The 20289-nt window shown below is 33.4% G+C and overlaps 1 protein-coding gene across 3 annotated transcripts in view; it reads left to right on the top strand.

Annotated features, from left to right (window-relative positions):
* The window catches only part of RFX3 (regulatory factor X3), a 290506-nt gene that overhangs the window by 214499 nt on the left and 55718 nt on the right, over nt 1-20289 (top strand). For all 3 annotated transcript variants that reach the window (XM_027105786.1, XM_027105787.1, XM_027105785.1), the window contains 3 exons: nt 3-77; nt 8470-8651; nt 12177-12296. In XM_027105786.1, coding sequence (XP_026961587.1) covers nt 3-77; nt 8470-8651; nt 12177-12296 — 377 coding nt within the window. The remainder of the gene's footprint in view (nt 1-2; nt 78-8469; nt 8652-12176; nt 12297-20289) is intronic.

Genomic DNA, 20289 nt, shown 5'->3' with positions numbered 1-20289 from the left:
AGATTGAAATGGCGATTGAGACGCTGCAAAAGTCTGACGGTCTGTCCACTCACAGAAGCTCTCTTCTCAACAGCCATGTAAGTTGCCTCTTCTTCATGTAAACTAATCTCTTGCTTGTTCTGCATGTGTTGCTTGCTTCTAAATGCTTGTTTTATTTATTTACTTATTTATTTTGCTTCTTAACCTTCCTTTCTCAGCCCCTTATGATCTCTGTATCACTTAATGGCAATTTTGCACAGTGGAATATCTAAAAATAGAGCCCCCAATATACTACTTCACTAGGTTTTTTTACTGTTTTGGTACAGATATATTTCCAAGTTAATAACAAGCTACCAAATATTGGTAAAAAGTAACTGATGATTTAAATTTTTCTAGTGTGATATTTATTTACTGTGAAGCAAATGTTTATAATCTGCATCTTCGAGTCTGAGACAGAGAAATGGTCGTGTCTGTTTGTATGACCAGTAATATTCTTTAAGTGGAAAAAAGATTGTTAATGCCGAACCCAATGATAAACTGTTCGAAATGATTTATTTACCAGTAAGACTATATAAAATGAGCAGGAAACAGCTACCTAGATGAGCTCAGGTCCTAAGACCTAAAGAAAAATGAATCTGGGCCAAAAGAAGAAGTGAGATTCTAGATAAGCCATAAACTGCCAATAATTCAGATAAAACAGGATTATTGTTACTATTTTTTAAAGCTTTTAACTGTTACCAGATGCAGCATCACTACAACATCGGTGAGTGTAAGAAGAATGATGACAATTTGTGAAACTATAAACATTTTCATCAAATGTACAAATTTTGGGGACTCAATGAAAATGTTGATTAAAAATTATTTTGTTATCATGATTTCTGAATATATGGGAAAAAGTAAATAGACCTATGATTTAAATCTGTCTAGACAGTTCTGCTGAATTAATGTCAGTAACAATATAGTAAGAATTAGAGTTTTTCCTCCCAGCTGACAGTGTATTCTTAAATTTGGAGATAAAATTATTATTTTTAATTCTTCCCCATATTTTGTGACTGAAAAGTCCAAAATTGGATCACCCAAGTGAAATAAAATATCATTATTTTTTTCAATAAACCTGAAACATTTAGCTCATAGAAAATGTTTCACTGTGCTTTTTAAATATTTGAATTTTCAAACATTTAAATTTTATATTCCAACATAACACAAAATACTTCCTTATGTTCTTACACATTTATTTTTAGATGAAGTGGTTTGTTTCTTTTTCAAAGGGAAGTATATCATGACAAATAAAAACAAGTTAACCTACTTGGAGAATGACTACAATTTTGATGAAAATTATAGATTCTAAATTATAAAACAATATATACCTTGGCCCTTCTTTTGAAAGTTTAAGGAATATGATTTTTCCCCTTTCTGAAAGTTTGTATGCAGTACATCACTCTTTTATATGTTTCATAGGTATATTCCTGCTGTGCTAGCATGAGTCTGTGGTTGTGTGTAGAGACTGATTTACTCTCTACTTTTAGGATGTATGTTTTGGGGAGGGGGTGAGGACCATCTGGTGTTTTGTTTTGAAAATGGCAAGGGAAAATGTTGTTCATTTTTAGTTGAAAATGTGCAGGGATATAAGAAAAAGAATCCTGAAATTTCCAGTTACCTTTTTTGAACTTTCAGACTTCTATGAAGTTGTGCTTTGATATTCAATTCACATCTCATTGTCATTTGAGATATATACTTCAGTAAAATATGTGATGTGTTTAATTTTAACTTGAGTTACCCATCTTAATTAGTATTTTTATGAACAATAATGTGGATATAAGAACATTTTTGTATATTTTTATTTGTTGGTTTTTTGAAACTTTTCAAATATGTTTTTTTTATTGTTATTCTCTTGTAAAATTCATGAAGTAATATTTAATGTTAATGAATGTGTGAATTAAGCTGCATAAACAACAGTTACATGTTTGTTACTCTATGGCTTTGTACTTTTTATTACATAGCATGGCAACTCTTCCATACTGTTTATAACTCCCAGAGGCATTTCAGTATATACAGAGTGGGCATAAATGTTGCTAATGTAGTGATAATCTTTCTCTAAATATCTTGATTCACTTTTATTACACCTCCGAGGTACAGTTAAGTTTATTTAAAAGCAACACATTTATAGTCAAGTCTCTGGAAATACAAAGGATTCTAAAGATGGTTATAAACAGTGGAGAAGGGATCAGTGTTTTCTGCTGACCGGTCAGGTTTTGTTTCCACCTGAACCCATTAGAAGATCATGCTGTCTTTCTGTCCTTGGAAAATTAGCAATGCTCCTAATTTTTATTAGATTTATCCAAGCAACTGGCATAAGCTACTACATGCATTCCAGTTGATAATCACCTGCTAAGGGTATTTTAAATTCTGTTAAAACCTAATTGATGATTTTCAGTTGTGTAGGAAAATTTTAGTGGCGAGGGTTTTTTTTAATTTAAATATGGCTAACAACTTAAATGTTAATAAGCTGTAAGTTATCTTTATCCCTTCCTATATAGCACATAATATAGAATCATTTGAGGTTTGTGGAATTCTTTGAAGTGGACATAAATTCAACCTTATAATAATAGTTCCCTGACATCAGTTTCTACAAAGGATCAATTTCATTAGGCAAAATTTAGGAGAAATTATCAATAATTTGTGTCCCATACTTACTAGTTTCCAAAGAGGGATCTCAGTCATGATTTTTGAGCTGAAAGTTTGTTGTCATTCTATTTTGCAATATGGAATAGATGGATTTTCTATTTTCTCTTTATATATTCGATTATTCACAATAATTTGGAAAATTCTTATTAGGATAAAATCAAATAAATAATCCCGTGTTGGTATAATCCAACTTGATTTCTTTGTTTTTCACCTCTCTTTCTACACATTAGAAGATTTAGTGAGGTATTAAATTTTATAACCCTTTTTCAACATATTCTTAAGAGTATTTTGTACTACTGGTCTATTTTTATCATCATCATGCTCTTATCATCCAGGTCAAAAATGCATGTATAACTTGCCTATTTCATACCCAACATAGTGCCTCATCTGTGACTGAGTAGTTACACTGAGTGCCATGTTGCCTTCTATTAACATTATTAACATAATGGCACTTATTCCAGTAGTAGCATTATACAGGCAGACAATAAATATTTATTGACAAGTGAAAATTCCAAGACAGTAAAGATTTTATATGTTTTATCCACTGATGCACCCCTGGTGCCTGGAACAGTGCCAGGTACATAGTAGGTGCTCACTAAATATTTGCTAAGTGAATAAATGTAAGAGACAAGTATTAGAAGGGAACAGACCTTATTTTGCCTTCAGTATTCTAAGTACCTTTGCCAATCATGTGTGCATTTTTTGGGGGACTCACACGTGTATTCTTTGTTACCAAGTATGCTTCAATTAGGTGTATGTGTGAGCATTGTTGATAAGACAATGGTCTCCCTGCACACCATTTGAGTGAAAGAATGTATGGCCGAGCTATCATTTCCCCGTGTACAACCTTTAGTTTTTTTTATTTAAATATTTTTATTTCTAAATTTTTTGGCACGTGAAGATGTTATGGGTAAATGATGTGTAGTCTGCCTAAATCAAATTAGAATATCTTAATTTTCTTCATTGCAGAGTTAAGTTTAATTTATACTTCTTCTCAGTTGTAAATAATATAAATTGGCATTAATGGTTATATTGTATCAAATTTGGGATATTTTAGATTATAAATTTAAATACAGAAACATTCTTAAATTAATTGTTCCCAAATTTCACGTAATGTTTTTCAGCTTGTGCATTTTTAAAATTCCATTTAAAGTATATAAAAAGCTTTAGGCATTTATTTTATATACCTTTTACTGTCTAGTAAATAATGATTTTTGCTGGTTTTAGCTACTGAAATATATTCAGCTCAAAGCAAAACCTTGTTTTATGCTTACTTTCTCTTGACTTGGCTGTGCTGTAAATATAAGTTATGATGGAAATAAGACCTGTCAAAATGCACATCATCAGTGAACTGAACTTAAAATGAATCCTAATGGATAATAATCCATCTGGGGGAAAATGCCAATGTTACATTTAGATGTTAATTGGGGAATGCAATAATGTATATTTTTTTAATTTGTCAATCAGTATTTCCCTTTGGGACAAATAGGAACTGTTCATCTTCCTTAATCTGCCCTGATTAATATAGATTAAATGCAAAGGTTGAAAGATGCAATTATCTTGGTTTCTACCCTTACGTGAATTTACATTAGTTCATTAGTAGAATAATCAGGTTTTAAATATAAAGGTTAAAAGTTCCTATGGTATTTCATGGGCTTTTAAAATCATAAATATAAACAAATATTTTATAAGACATCTTATAAAAGAGTAAAAGAAATAGCAATAGTTATTTCTAAATTACTAAATGTTAAGGGTATTGAATTAGTGTCCAAATACATTTTATAAAAGAGGAAATCCAAGGAAACAATATATCTTCTAATAGGCATGAACTTCCCTGGGGCAGCACGTGGAGTGTATACCTTCAGGTTACACTTAACTGCCAAGTTTCTCTTATAATAAAAATTAATCCTTTCTTATACTATGTTTTAGACTCAAAGATCTGACAGAATTTTATCACCGTGTCAAAACTCGAAGGTTAAATACTGGCATGTAGAATGCAGATTAATCCCCAGCTAAATCTCAAAATCTTATCTGGTAGCTCCTAAACCAATTTCCACTTACACAGTCAATTTGTGGGAGCACTACTCCTGGGTGTGCAGTTGTTGGCAGGCTTCCTAGTTGGAGCAGTCATGGCTGCAGCAGAGCCACCTCCATCTTTCAGGGCTTTTACCTCCGCTTGACCTCCTGCCCTTCCCAAGTGATCTCCAGGCTTCTGGGAAGGAATAAGAGTTCCTCCTCCTGCAAGCAGAGGGCAGGGAACAAAGTGTAGCTTTGCTACTGTGAAAGTGATAGTCACTAGAATACCTGCATACCCACTCTTGTGGAATTTTTCAAACTAACTAATGATTTTATATATATATATATATATATATATATATATATATATATATACATATACACATATGTATGTAAATATGTATACACATGTGTGTGTGTACACACACAGACACACAAATACATATTACAGATAAAGTCAGATTTTTAAAAACTGGATTAGAAATGAAGAAAAACCTTTAAGAATGTAAAATTATGTAAGAAGAACAATCAGTTTGCAAAAGAGCCAGTCCAGATTCTGGGACTTGCTTAGCCACTTCAGAGGACCATGTGGCCAATCCAATAAAAGCTTCGTTTTCTCCAGGTTATTCACTGGGGGCTTGAGTATATTATTCAGGCTTATGAGTATTTTATTTATTTTATTTTTATTTTTTTAATTTTATTATTATTATATTTTTGCGGTACGCGGGCCTCCCACTGTTGTGGCCTCTCCCGCTGCGGAGCAGAGGCTCCGGACGCGTAGGCTCGGCGGCCATGGCTCACGGGCCCAGCCGCTCCGCGGCATGTGGGATCTTCCCGGACCGGGGCACGAACCCGTGTCCCCTGTATCGGCAGGAGGACGGACTCGCAACCATTGCGCCACCAGGGAAGCCCTGGATCATGAGATATTAATAAACTCTCAGTTTTAGATATTTGTGTTTACTTTTAAGTAATTAAATATTGCAAGGTAAACAGTTAAGGCAGTTTACAGAAATTTTTAAGTTGTATCTGATTAATTAAACAAATTATTTTCATTTGATTTATATCTTATTAAAAGTATTTTACATCAGATCTATTTTATTATTTGTATACTTTTGGTTATAAAGTTCACATTATGAAATTGATTATTTTTCCATTTCTGAAAAAAAAAGCCCTTTAAATTAACGTTTCGTATATAGATATATGTTCTGTTCATTAGCAAAGGAAGAAATATTTGATTTTTTATTGATTTTTATTTTTTGTTAAGAAATATACCATTTTGGCTTTGACAATATGCCTTATTATTTGAGGATACATAGACATACATACAAACATATCTGTGACATTTTTAACTTACTGGCATTGTTCGATGCTTGTGGATGTGGGCACTTCATTAGTTCAGCTGCAAAATATTACTGTTTTTCAAAAAATACTTATAGTTTTTATATGCTTGCCCATTTTATGGTGTTTTTAAAAAATATTCCTTGATCTCAAGGGATTAAATTCCTCATAGAATATTCCTTTCTATATTCTGTGTTTCAATATTCTTTATTTCTATATTCTTTATATATTTAGAATACCAATGGAAGGCTCTATCTAGTATATGTACACAAAACAAGAGCCATCATTTGTGTGCAGTATGGTTCACTAGAGCTGCCCTAACACCATTCAAATGAGGAAACAATGCTTTCAGATCCCAGTCATCTTACTGAGGCACGTGGATGAAATATGTGAGGCAGGTTTGCTTTGCCACATTTTATGTGTCGTCTCTGTCAGTTGTTTCATAATCAACAAAGTCTTAAAATTTCAAAAGGAACACTAGAGACATACTGACCCACTGTTGTAGGCAGAATACTAGTCTGAGCCTTTATAACTGGATTTTCCAATCAGTTTACCACCTCTCTTTACACTAAATGAATATGTATATGTGAACTTATTCTATGTGTCATGTAGAGTACTCAGAAATCATGTGTGAATGCCTCTGGAAAACTTGTTTACTGACAGTAAGGTTACAGATGATTCATATGAAAAGAATTTTTTTTGACCTGTAAATTTTTTGGCCATTATAAAAATGAATGTTTATTTTGTGTAATCTTTTAAAAATTTCATAGGGGAGCGTTGTATATGTTCAGAGGCAATAGGTATATTTAAATGTATTCATATGTGTATGTGGTTCATAGAGAACCTAAAGGCTTCCTGACCAGAACATTAATTTTATTTTCATTTTTAAAACTACTCTGCTCTGTCATATAGGCTTGGTGGCCATATTTTCTAAGCCAACATCAAGTATAGGTTAATGACATGTTTAATTACATAAATATCATGTAGGAATATTTGAAATTAAAATTGTTCTGGAAAATTCAGCTGTCACGGTTAAAGAAAATAATTCTGACAATATTTTTAATGGATTTTCTTATTAAGAGTCTGAAAGTGTAGGTTCTAAGCTTGATCACAAATCTTAAAATATGTAAGCAAAATGGAGAAATGCTTTAGTTTGAGTGTTCTTATTATCATTTTTAGTATGTGACTGTAAATTCCTGGAGGACAGGAGTGAGGTCACATTCATTTTTACATCCGTAGGAGCCTAGCACGTTGCCTGACTGATAGTTGATGCTCAGTAAAGGAATTCTTTTCCTTCCATAACTTACATTTAACTTGAATTGCATGTAGAATATCACCTTTTTATCACACCTTCTATATATGGCATGGAAATTTGGTTGAGACAAGTAATGTGACATATATGCTGCTTTTGTAGAAATAATAACTGGTATGCAAATAATCAGGAAAGTGTGTTGGAAACCAGATCAAGCACTGAGATGGTGTATGTATGGCCTTAAGAAAGTCAGTTAAACCTATTTCAGTTCTCCTTTTATAAATAAATAATGAACAGATTGATAATTTGATTTTTCTAATGTTGAAACTCAGTACTATGTACATAAATTAGATTTTTCTAAAAATTTCCTGCACATTATGTACTTTACAGATTATTTTTTAAAAATTCAGACGGGACAACATAAAACTTTAAAATGTGAACTATAGATTGAGAAAACATTGCTTTACCAACTACCATTGTAGTATGTCTTCCAAAATTATGAAAAAACATAGCTTTGAGGTAGAAAAACTCAAATGATTATAGTAAATTATTCCTTTTCATTACACATATTTTTTTAAACCAGTCTCTAGGGAGTTTCTTTCTTTCTGGGGAAGAAAAGACTGAAATTTTTCCTTACTGCTTGTAGAATTTGTCCCAGTGGATAATACCATTATTGTATTATCTTGTATAAGTAAATTGGATAAATAAATTAGAATTCTATAAAAATGAATAGAACCTTAGTGTAAATAATTATACAAGGCAGCCTGCTGTTCATGTGTTGTAACAAACCAACACTAACGACATATTATGTGCCACGCTGCCAGGCTTGGTAACATGTTTTTTTTCTGTACAATTATAAATTATATTTATAACCAGTTAATGGTATTATTTGAGTTCCTTGAAAAGGTATTTGTCTCCAAAATAGCAATCAATACAAGGAAAATTAGTATGTCTTTATATGTGCTTGAATGTTTGAAGGAATGGACATGGTCTGAGGTCAATAAATGACGGTCAGCTATTTACACTTCTGAGAGTTTTCAAAGTCAGATTACACAGTCCTCTGAATTACAACAGTTTACCTATTACATGGCTTGAGGAAGATCTTCTGAGTGTTTCTGTGTATTACAGTTGCAGTGTCTTAGAGACATTTTGGTGAATGATTTGGTTTCTCTGTGTTTACCCTGTCTTGTTTATACTAGCTCCAGTGGCTGTTGGACAATTACGAGACAGCAGAAGGAGTGAGCCTTCCCAGAAGCACTCTTTACAACCACTACCTACGACACTGTCAGGAACACAAACTGGACCCAGTCAATGCTGCTTCTTTTGGAAAACTTATAAGGTCAATTTTTATGGGGCTACGAACCAGGAGATTGGGAACCAGGTTAGTACTAAAAATAGTATCATAAATTAATCTCCCTTTTTTAAACTATAGCTTTAAACAATATAGTTCAGTATATTGTTTGGGCAAAAGTACTTGATTACAGATAACATATAAAGAAAAACTAAAGAAAGCTCAGTTTATAAAATCCCCCAGGAAAAGGAAAGGTCATTATTCACTGAAAACTGCCATTCCAGTATGATGCATTGTCCTACTAAACATCAGCAGAGTAAACAAAGCTTTGAGAAAAACTGATTCTCAAATCACATAGAAATGAGCAGACCAAGCTATTAATGGAAGATTTATATATGATACTTTAAAAATTAGTATATATCACTGTCTTCTCTTTTGAAGAATAACTGTACTAAAGATGATGAGTAAAGTGACAAAGTTAAGTGGAAAACTGTGTATCTCTTGACTTGCAAAATTACTTTGAAATGTCTTTATAAAAAACTCCTCTATTTGAATAGAGTAAAAATTAAAGCTGAGTTTTTCATTTCATTTCTGGAGACCAATTAAAAATAATTTAGTGAACTTGCAGATTTGAGGTGTTTGAAGCTCTCAGTTAATGACCTGGTCCTTTTTAACTTCTTATTGGCCTTTTTAAAACTCTTGATTGTGAAGCCATGCATCTATGGAAGTAAAAATATAGTATAGTTCCATTGCAGAGAAACTAGTAATGTGAAGAAGACTTACTTTCTCTGTTCCCTTCCTTTGTAAATAGATATGAGTGTTTTTACTAATCAAAATATGCTGAAAATAATACTTAGAACTATAGAGCTTCATTTTTGCCTTTCTATAATTTTTACAAGTTATCATAACAAATATTTTGAATAGCTGAGCAGAATGATATGGATGTTTTTGATTTCCTAAATCTTATAAAATCCATATTTAGAAGTATAAAAATAAAGATCCTATACTGTATATGACAGATGATATACCTTTAATGAGTTATAAGTCACAGCCTCATAGTATTCTAGTAAAGCTTTTTAAATATTCTTAATAAAATAAACAGCCTCAGTAATTGACTTCACTATAAATTTATACAAGAAAAAAGGAGTGTGGCCATTTTATGATATTTACAAGGTCTATATGTAGTCAAAGTGTGAATATTAAGTGATTGTACAGTTTTCAGATTGCTGGAGGTTCGGTTCTCTCATAAATGTATTTTCTTCTATCTGTACTTGAAAGGATAGTAGTATATTTTAAACTGAAGAATATGATTGTTTATTTGGAGTAAAGGAACTAGCTTCCAGTTCTTTGAAAAAACCTTCTTGTTTCGCTAGTATTTTTTTCCCCAGAACCAGGAAAATCATTATTTGGGGACCTAACCTACTATATCCTAGCTGATGGCTCAGTAGTTATGCATACTGTGCCAATATTTTGAATCTCTGGGCTTTATTCAGCATTGTAATAGCTGTATTGTTGTGCCCGTTTTGTTACTGAAAGGGATTTCAATGGATCCTATTTTGAGGCTCCATTCAAACCTTGAAACACATCTTTAAAATAGAAACGGACAAAACTGGGGTTGTTTGGGTTTGTGAATGAGTAGAATCCATACTCTATGCTCTATAAGTACATATTGCAATATTGCAGCTTTTTCTTTCTGATGTTCTTTACTTCCCCCTCTCACTATGTAGCAATTGTGTATCCTGTTCCTTTTAAAATTGTATGTAGTCTTGTAATTAGAGATGGAAAACAAAGCCTAGAAGAATAAGGAGAAAAGAAATCCTAGGGAGAAAGTTTGAACAAATGCTGTGTTATGAAGCTAGCAGAACTCTAATGTAGAAAAACTGACAATGATAGGGGTGAAGTGCCAGAGGTTCTTTCTACCATGGAAACTGTGTTAGCATTCATTCTACTCCTCACCCAGGGAACAGAAAGAAAAGCAGTATAAATCATGAGGCAAACCAACACAGATTTTTTTTTTTTAAGTAAACCATAAACTGTTATTTATCCATCGATAAGATTATCTGGTGAATTCATTAAAACCAGAACCAAACTTCTGCTCAAGTTTCTGGAGCTAAGTAAAGGATAAGTAATATCACCATGTTTCTAAACAAAGGTAAATCAAAAGGTAGCTTTTGTTACATCCCATCTCCAAATTAAGTTTAAACAAAGAAGACCATGGAACATACTGATTTCCCCCAACCATCTTCAGTGGAATAGAAAGAACCGCCTCTCCTCCAACCCATCCAAGATTCCAGTTTATAGGAAACTGGAGAGAAACTAGGTACTTCGTGTATTTTGGGGTCTCACAAGAGAGATGTGATTTTACTTTGTATCTTTGTCATTGGCTACTCCCTCCTGTTCTCCAGTTTGTATGGGAACAGTTTCTGGTATTTTTTGTTTTTGTTTTTTGCTGTATTCTACAGTGGATCTTGGAGGCAAGATCTAATGTCTGCAAGTGGAAGGCATTAAGTTTTCATACTGGTTTATTTTGCTGAAACTATGTAGGTATTCAAATGCCCTATGTTTTTTAAACTAGCAATATTATTTATATAATAGATTTTAATGTCTTTTCAAATATATAGGATTCATCTAACGTGTGTTCTTCAATCTTGGAAGTAAAATTCTGTTTTATTTTTATATAAAATATTGAATCCACACTCCACTTGCATTTCTTCTTGTAAATGAAAGAAAAAGTTGGAAAGAACACTGATGTCTTGCTATATATAGACTTGAGAAAAACTACTATTTTCTCTTTGCAAAAATTTACATGTTTAAAATGTTATTTTTGCAAGAATTTGCAAATTTCATTCAGAGTAAAACTTTGTCATTTCTAATAACAAATATGGTCTTTCTCATGAACATGAGGAAGTTGTGACATTTTTTATCTAGGTGGAAATTTGCCATTTTCACCGAGAAATTTCCCCATGTCTGTTGTGACACATCTTATTCAGCTTGAAAAACATATGAATCCACAAAAACAGAGACTAATAAAATATGCTTTGAAATCAATAGATTAAATGCCTGCTTCTTTTTTAGGTTTCAAAATATTAAATAATAGACTTCACAACATCTTGTATCAATGAAGTTATCTTAATCATCCCTGCAGTAATAGAATTAAAAAAATACAGGACTTCTCCAAGACAGTAGAATTAAGATTTTTTTCTCTTTGTTCTGCATAACCATTTGATAATAAATTCCTAGTTAGTGTGCAACCCTTTATCCTGTTAATGAATATCCTGTTAATCTAATCTTCTAAATTATAGTTAAAATATAAAGTTGAAAATAAAATGTAACTTAAATCGAGCAAATGGATTCTGACTAATATTTAAGCAAAAGTTTATAAGGAAAGATTTTTCTTAGGGCCTTGAATTGATTGATTCAGAATCTTAATTTGATTCTTCACATGTAGCCACCATAAAAATATACAGGTGTCCAGAACAGGTAAATCATAAATATATAACATTAATATTTTGCCTTTATCTAATTTTTCCAAATATGAAATTAAATGGACATCCTGTATGATTAATATTGACTTGACTGACTTTTTGTGTCTCTGTTTATTGTTCTTTTATGAAGAGGAAACTCCAAGTACCATTACTATGGGATTCGTGTCAAGCCAGATTCCCCTCTTAATCGTCTGCAAGAAGACATGCAGTATATGGCTATGAGACAACAACCCATGCAACAGAAACAAAGGTAGACTCTGGAATTATCATTGACATGTCAAAGCTATGTATTTCTTTAGATGTTCTATCTCCTTATTTCTGAACAAGCAGAACAAATACCTAAGTGTGCAAGAATGTCGCTATTGCTGGTATGCTTTCACTACAGACAGTTCTCAAATATGATTTAGAATTTCATTCTATTTTCCAAATCTTTCACAATTACTTATCAGACAGCGTGTTTGTCGCCTTTAAGTAAATGTGACATCCCAAACTATTCAGATAAGGAAACTAAACACAAACTGTAAGGAGCATCTGGAGAAACTTGTCAGTATTCATGAGCTTCTTACTTGTTAATCTGCATATCCTGCAGGTCATTCTTTTTGACAGTATAAATTCTTGCAGAATGTTTGGGACATCTTACATTTTCTTTGACTCCAACTTTCCTAGGTGTATAATTGTAGATATTAGAGCTATAAGAGATCTTAAGCATTCATGAATGGATGGATGGATGGATGAATGGATGGATGAATAGAATCATAGATCTTAGAATTGAAAAATACATCAGTCTAGTCTGGCCCCTCAGCCTTGTGGCAGTCAAAGCATGAAGACCCCTGTTTTTTCAGATAAATCCCAGAGAGGTTAAATGATTTGTACAAGCCCATAATGCTGCTACATAGCCACGGGCCTTCTGTCTCCTGTGACTTATATCACAGTTTGGAGTAAAGTGAAAAATCTTTCCCTCTTTACCAGTATAGCTCAACCATGACAGTAGCTACAGTTTTTCTTTTCAATTGAACATGCAAAATTAGGTAGGAGAAAGGAGGACTGCACCTGGTGCAGTTGGCCTAATCCATTGATCAGTCTCCCTAAGCCATTGATCTGGGATGGTGAGTCACCGTGGTGAGATCTCCTGCACATCATACTAGCTTAATCAGAAGCCTTAGTTCCAAGTAGCTGCTGGAGAAAAAAGTATATCACACAGTAGTCCTTTATCTATTTAGTCAGAAAGCACCAATTGAGTCTCTACCATGTGCTAGGCCCTGTGTGCAGAGATAAGACACAGTCCTTACCTTTGAGGAGTTAAGAAATTAGATGAGAAGGCGCATGGGAATTTTTTTTTTAAGTAATACAACCTAAGAAATGCTAAAACAAAGCTTTGGTCAAGGAACTATTGGAGTACTTTGCTGAACTATTTCAGCAAAGTCTGGGAGAGGGAGGATTGGGAAGTTTCACAAAGAAAGTGCTATTTGAGTAGGGAATTAGAGGGATCAGAAAAAGAGAGGAACATTCAGGCAGAGGGAATGTAAACAAAATCACCACCGAGAGGGTCCATGACGTCTTTGGTGAATGCACTCTGATCTGGTGAGGTTGATATTGCAGGAGAAGAATTGAGAAGAAGACTGGGTACTTTAATGGGAGATGAGATTTTAAAAGTAGTTTGGATCATAGATGAAGGGATTTGGTTGTATATGAAGCTAATGAGTTTGTTCTTTGTGCTTAGATACTGTGCAAGTCTTCAAAGACTTGCTTCCAAGCAAAACAATGACACTTTCACATTTTTTCTAGAGAGATTACTTTTTGATTTGGGGCAAGACATATTTAGTGGGAAGAGACTGGAAATAAAGACACTTGTTAAGTGGCTTTAACACAGTCATAATTTCTAGTGAGAGTATTCAAGACTGAAGAGTCAGTTCAAGATTGGCTATTATATAAATTATTATGTTTTCTCAAACTTACTTTTTAAATTGCTGATTCCTGTTTTTTGAGGTGTAGTCAGTGAAATATACTAAGAAGGGGTCTGGGGAAAAAAAAGCCATAAAACAGTCCCTTGTATAGTTGGAGACAGAGTTTGTGTGAATTGGAATAAACTGTTGTTGTCATGAGTTACCATTATTGTTTCCACCTGTTAGTGGCAATACCATAGCTTTTACTTTCTGGTGTGGTCTCTGCGCTCATGCATAGCAGTACTACACATTGGAGATGTTGGTGCAATAAAGAAAAATAAGATTAATTCAAAAATAATATATACTCAAACTTAAATATGAGCAATACCTTGGTAAATTGCACTCAAGACAGCTGAAACTTACTTCGTCCAGTGATTTCACTGCAAAGAATCCTAGCAAGTTTTCATGGGAATGGAAACCTTCAAGAGACATTCTTTATACAAAGCCTGGGTTAGGTAAGCAAGACCAAGGAATTACAAAGGTCACCTTATGAAACAAATTTCAGGGCTATAAAGATGGATGAGCCATGAAAACCCTGCAATATAAGTATAGTAATTATTGCTTTTAGAATTAGACATAATATGGTTGTATTTAAAAAGTGATATAAAATTCTCGGTGATATTCATAAATTGTACCGACTTTAGTTTCTTATAGTGTTAGCTTTCTTATGAAATAAGAATGTTAGAGAACCAAAGTACTGAAACTTCCTTTAATTTGTTGTTGTTGTTTTTTAATGGTACAATTTTGGATTATGGACAGTTGCTCTTGGAATGGTGTCTTGGATAACTGCTTGAATTGTTAGTGTTATCAACTTCACCAACCCCTCACTGGGATTAGGACAGAGGGAGGTTTCTGTTGTCTCTTTGAAGGATTATATCACTGGTAACATTGATAGGCCTTAAGTGAAGCCAGTTACCGCATTTAGAGGAAACACTTGGACAGGAGAGGAAAAGTGTCTCTTCCTGAGTCTGGATTCAAGGGTTAAGAGTATTTGTTGAAAACAATGAAAAAGGGACTCATTGTACTGTTTGTTTTATGGCTTATAAAATAAGGTGATTCCAAAACTCAAATGATTCTACTGAATATATTAAATTTCACATTAGAAGAGCCTGCCATTCTCCTGTTAAAGTACAAGTGACATTTGAAAGGTTTAAAATATTTTATACTAGTATTTAATATTTTGGAATATTCAAATTGTTTAAATGCCTCAAGGTTTTTTGTATACATCTATATGTGCACATCTTCCGTAGTATAAATGTACATGCTTCACCTGTTCCTATACTAAGAAAATTCAATTATATGCAGTGATTACTTTATCAAATAAAAATTTGTACATTTTTTCTGATAAGTTTGGAATCATTGTAGTTGTAGCATTAATGATGGTTATTGTTTTGCATAGCTTTATAATTTTTAGAGCTCCTTTACATACGATATCTCATTTGAAGCTTTGATAGGGTAGTAGAGGAAATTTCCCCTTATCTACAAATCAGATTCCCAGCAACACCACCATATGGGAACATAACCATGAGTCTGGAAATAAATGGAAACAGCTTCTGACTGTAAAACAGATGTCACAGAGCCCTTAGTTTAGCTTAATTGAAAAGATGAAGCCATCCTCAAGTCATTTACCTAAAATAAAGGAGCAGATTAGAGCCCACTTGATTCATAGGCAATCATGAGATATAACAGCTGGCAGGAGGAAATATAAGTAGACTAGGGTCTTCGATTCACTTTTGGGTTACTCAGCTCAGCAGTCTGTACACATTCAGTGGAAGGACACATAGACCTAGGCATTCCAGTAGGCCCTTTAAGTATCACTATAGTGGCTAAAATCTAGTCTAACACAGTGTAATAACTATTTGGCATGTTGATGACATTATAGGTAATCAAGAAGAGGTTAACTACCCTGGTTAAGGAAACAGGAGAATGTGTAATAGTTGGTTTCTTTTAATGCCTTCTGTTGAAAATATTTCATGTGAAAATAACTTCTGCACTTAAATGAGGTAGTCTTCAGTTTTCAAGGAAATTCACTTATGGACTAATTTGCTTACCCTAATTTAGACAATAAATAAATTAGGTTATTATAGAGCAAAAAGGAGATGAGTAATTTTCAGCTTTACAAACTAAGTAAAAATGTTTGCAGCAGTTTATTTCTAATATTTAAAAGAAGCACTCAGAGAGTGTTGGCACATGTATGTCAGCTATTCTTCCAAATCCTAGTAGCAAAAGTGGTGGAATAGAGCCAAGTGTGTTTGACAATGTGCTTGGCTGTGTTTGATCCCAGTAGCCATTCTCAAAGTATTAAACTGCATATATCATTCCTTCAACAAATACATAACAATCAATGGTTGCATATAGAATATGTCCATCACAACTAAAAGAGAATTCACAGAATCATAGAAGTTAGAGCTGGAAGGGGGAGGTCACCTAGCGCACCTCATCCTCTTGATGAGAAAACCGAAGTCCATAAAGGATAGATAATGTATCCACGATAATATAGAAACCAGGACAAGAAACCAGTCCTCTTGTCTTTGTTCTTACAAGAATTCCGTCCTTCAAGAGGTAATATAACCCAAAGAGAAACGTGCACATGTAATAAAATTTAAGGGGAAAATCACACTTGAGTATGTCCTAAATAAGTGAGGAAATGTGCCACTTTCTGCCTCTGTGAATGGTCTTTTCATAGGAATTGGATTCTGTGAAAGAAGAAACCTTTGTGGCACTGAGGAGAGGAAAATAGAGGCCATTGGAAAGATGGGACAGCAAGGCTAGTTGGCTGTAGACAGATGTGAAAGCATGCGTGTTCCTAAGGAGTGAGGACAAGAACCTTTGTCATTTGAAGACCTTTCTTAATATAGTTTCATAGATTAGTGGAATGAACCTTATGTTTAAAGGTGGGAAATAGGGATTTGAATACAGGCTGCTTTGGCACTTCAGTGTGTGTGACTGAACTTCACTGAACCTCAGTTTCTTCATCTGCAAAATGGAAATAATAATAGACTACCTCAAAGATTTTTTTGAAGTTCAAGTGGAAAAAAGTATATAAAGGACTTTATAACCGGAAATATCCAAGTGATAGGATAAAATAATAATTATTATCATTATTATATGCACTAGAGAAAATATTTCTTTAGAAAATATTTCTTTAAGAATAAGGCTGTTTTGGAGAAGAATGAAGCCTGGCAATTGGGCAAGTTTGGCTTCCATTTCTTTGTACCTCCAGGCCTGTGGTTTCCAGCTGTGATTGATGTTGATAGTTTACAATTCCTCTCCTGGCCATAAATTCCCTGGGGTCATTACAGAGATAAGCATCTAGGGCTGGTAAATTGCTCTGAGGCAGCTGAGGGTGGCAGGAGGGCAGGAGTCTTTAGTGGGAGGATGATCATGTATCTGCATTTGGCTTTTAGGAGACAAACAAGGAATCTTGGCACTGAGATATTTAATGTTCACTGCCACTGCAGCAAGTCCTTGCTGTAAATATATTTTCCATTGAAGATGGGAGAATCATAAATAATCACATTCAGTAATTATTAAGTATAGTCATTCATGTAAAGTTTGTTACTACTAACAGTCCCCACTTATCCTTCTGATGAATATTTATTGAACTTGTAAATTGTTCATCAATAAGCACTTTATGTGCAAGATCTCATTTGGCAATTATATCGTTATCTACTGATACGGAAACTGAGGCTCATTTAATTTTACTGTATGCAAGAAGCTAATTTATTTTTTCCTAGATAGAGCTTCAGATGCCCTTTTTCCATTTTTGTTGCTGTCTTGACATCAGGTGGAGTCAGGTTGTCATTCTCCAAATAAAGGAAGAGTGAGAACATTCCTGTAGGATCAGTTTAACAGAAAGGACCAGCTGTAGACAAAAGAAGTAACCTAAAGGTGTCATACATATTTGTAGCAAGAATATATCAGTTCTATACAGTTAACCCTAAATTACCTACGCTAGGAGAACTCAATGAAGAAATTCATGAGATAAGGGAATCTTATTTGCCTCTTTCAACACCTAGGAGAGCAGTAAGCACATTGTCATTTGTGAAATGAATGAATGATCCATAGACTTTTATTTCAGCCAGCAGCTTCAGCCTCTTCCCTTTCCTACCTCTCCCACATTTCCTACTAAAACTGATGCAACTGATACAAATACCCCCATTTGAATTTAATTTTTCCTCCTATCCTTTCCCAATTATAGATGTAGAGCTAATGACAAGACAAATACTATGAGAGCCACCAACAAGGATTGAAGAGATGTAATAACTATCATTAACCAGCAGGGTTGATGTTAGAAGTTGTTTAGATATAGAAGTATTCAGTGTGACATCAAGGAGTTCATTACTATTCTGAAAAGATGGCACTCAACATTATTTTCTTCTGATTTGTTCATGTTTATATCATTTAGTTCATTTCAGACCTCAAATCATCTAAAACTTTTCTGGGACAATTTTTCCAAAGAGAATCTCAAGATTCCAGTAGAAAATTTTAACCTTTTGTCCCGATTATCATGCAAATCAAATGATTGTGTACCTTCTAGACTTATAAACATAATAATGACTCTAAATGCCTATACAGCTCAGATTTTGCATCTTTCATGTGCATTTTTCACCTGATTCAAAGGTAGTTTTACAAATGTTTCATTTAGTCTGTTGAAAATCCTTCCACCTGCTACTGTTAGTTGAATGTGATGGTAACTATATACCATTCTTTGCCTTCCATTGGACTCCTTCAGTGTCTTTATGTGTGAGATTATTGACAGAATTAGATATTATTTTACAGTAGAGTTACAGCTGTCCAAGTTCTAAATAACAGCTATGACTAACCCCATGGGGGAAGATTCCTAATAATTTTCCAAGTTTCTGTGTTAGTGACAGGTTTCATGCATACGCTCAGCTATTAAAGTATTAGAGTTTCTTTGATTTCTTAATCATTAACAACTTTAGCTTTGATTGCCCAGGGAGTTGCAAGCTGTTAAAATTATCATTTGCCTGTTAACTAATTTTGAAACCAAGAGCTGTTTCTTCATTTGATGTAGTACAGGTCTTTCTCAGAGCACACACAGCTCAAGAGCACTAAGAATCTACTATAAGAAAACCTATTCTAAAACAATGAATTTGTAAAATAAATGGGAGTAAAAGCAGAGAATTCTTAAATACTAAAGAGTTCAGTTTTTTAAAAGATTCAACAAAGAATTTTTTTCAGTAGAAAACATATCTTTTTTTTTACAATTTAGTATTTAAATAGTGATTAATTTCTGTTAAAAAAGAGAGAGATAGGAAATCTGAAAGCTGTGTTTCAATGTTAAAAAGTCACTTGAAATTCAATCAGAGCTAAGATAATGTTGGATTATCATGTAAGTCAATGGAATATTAAAAAACATCCTGGAAAAATTCCATTTATACACAGCCTTTTCAAAGTCATGCCCCTACAATACTTTACCCATAGTAAATACTCAATAAATATTTGTTAAATAGATTTGCTATATGTTAAGATCAATTGATGGTGTGATAAAATGAAGTGTTACCTTGAGCATTCATTCATACATTCATTCATTCATCCATCCACCATCCATTCAGAGATAGTTATTTACATTCCAAATGTAGTTTATTGAAAAATTGAAAAATGATGACTTATTTTATAAAAAATGACTTTTCTCTAATGTTATAATTGTATTTCTACAATTGGGCTGAAGGAATTTATTATTGGTCCAAGAAGCTCCTGTGGTCTAGTTCTGTGCGGGCTACTTAAGAAGTACATGAGAAGTTAGTTAAAATAATAAATTTCTAATCCCCATTCTCAAAGATTTTGTTCGGTAGATCTAGGGTGAGCCAAGCATTTGAATTTTTTTTTGAAATCTACTCAGATACTAATATACAATTAGGTTTCAAAACCTAACATAATATCATGTAGAACTGTTTCTTCCAGAAGAGTCAGTTACCATAATTATTTGCTTAGCTTATTTATAGTGTGCCTGAGGTAATGTCAGGGATAGGATGTTTTCCTTAGACAGGACATCAGGAAAAGGAACATCTAGCTTTCCTCAGTTCAGTATTTCTAATTTCTGGTGATTCCTTTTAAGTATCAATACAGTGCCAGGCAATACACTGTGGATATGCCACTACTTAAAGCAGGAAAAGCAAAAGTCAGCACTACCTGGAAGCTCTCTTATACTTATAGGCCAACACTAATACTGTTCTTTATATGAGCCCTATCCCTGCCCTTTCTGATGTCATTCTTTATGTCACAAAGCCCTCCCAAACTTGTCTTCACACCTTTCTCTAAAGAGATAGAATGGAA

Source organism: Aethalodelphis obliquidens, unplaced genomic scaffold (genome assembly GCF_003676395.1).
Source record: "Aethalodelphis obliquidens isolate GAN/ISIS:26980383/991018 unplaced genomic scaffold, ASM367639v1 scaffold7, whole genome shotgun sequence".
NCBI classification, from domain to species: Eukaryota; Metazoa; Chordata; class Mammalia; order Artiodactyla; family Delphinidae; genus Aethalodelphis; species Aethalodelphis obliquidens.
Note: the sequence above shows the minus strand (reverse complement) of the source record. Positions and strands in the feature narration are given on the sequence as shown.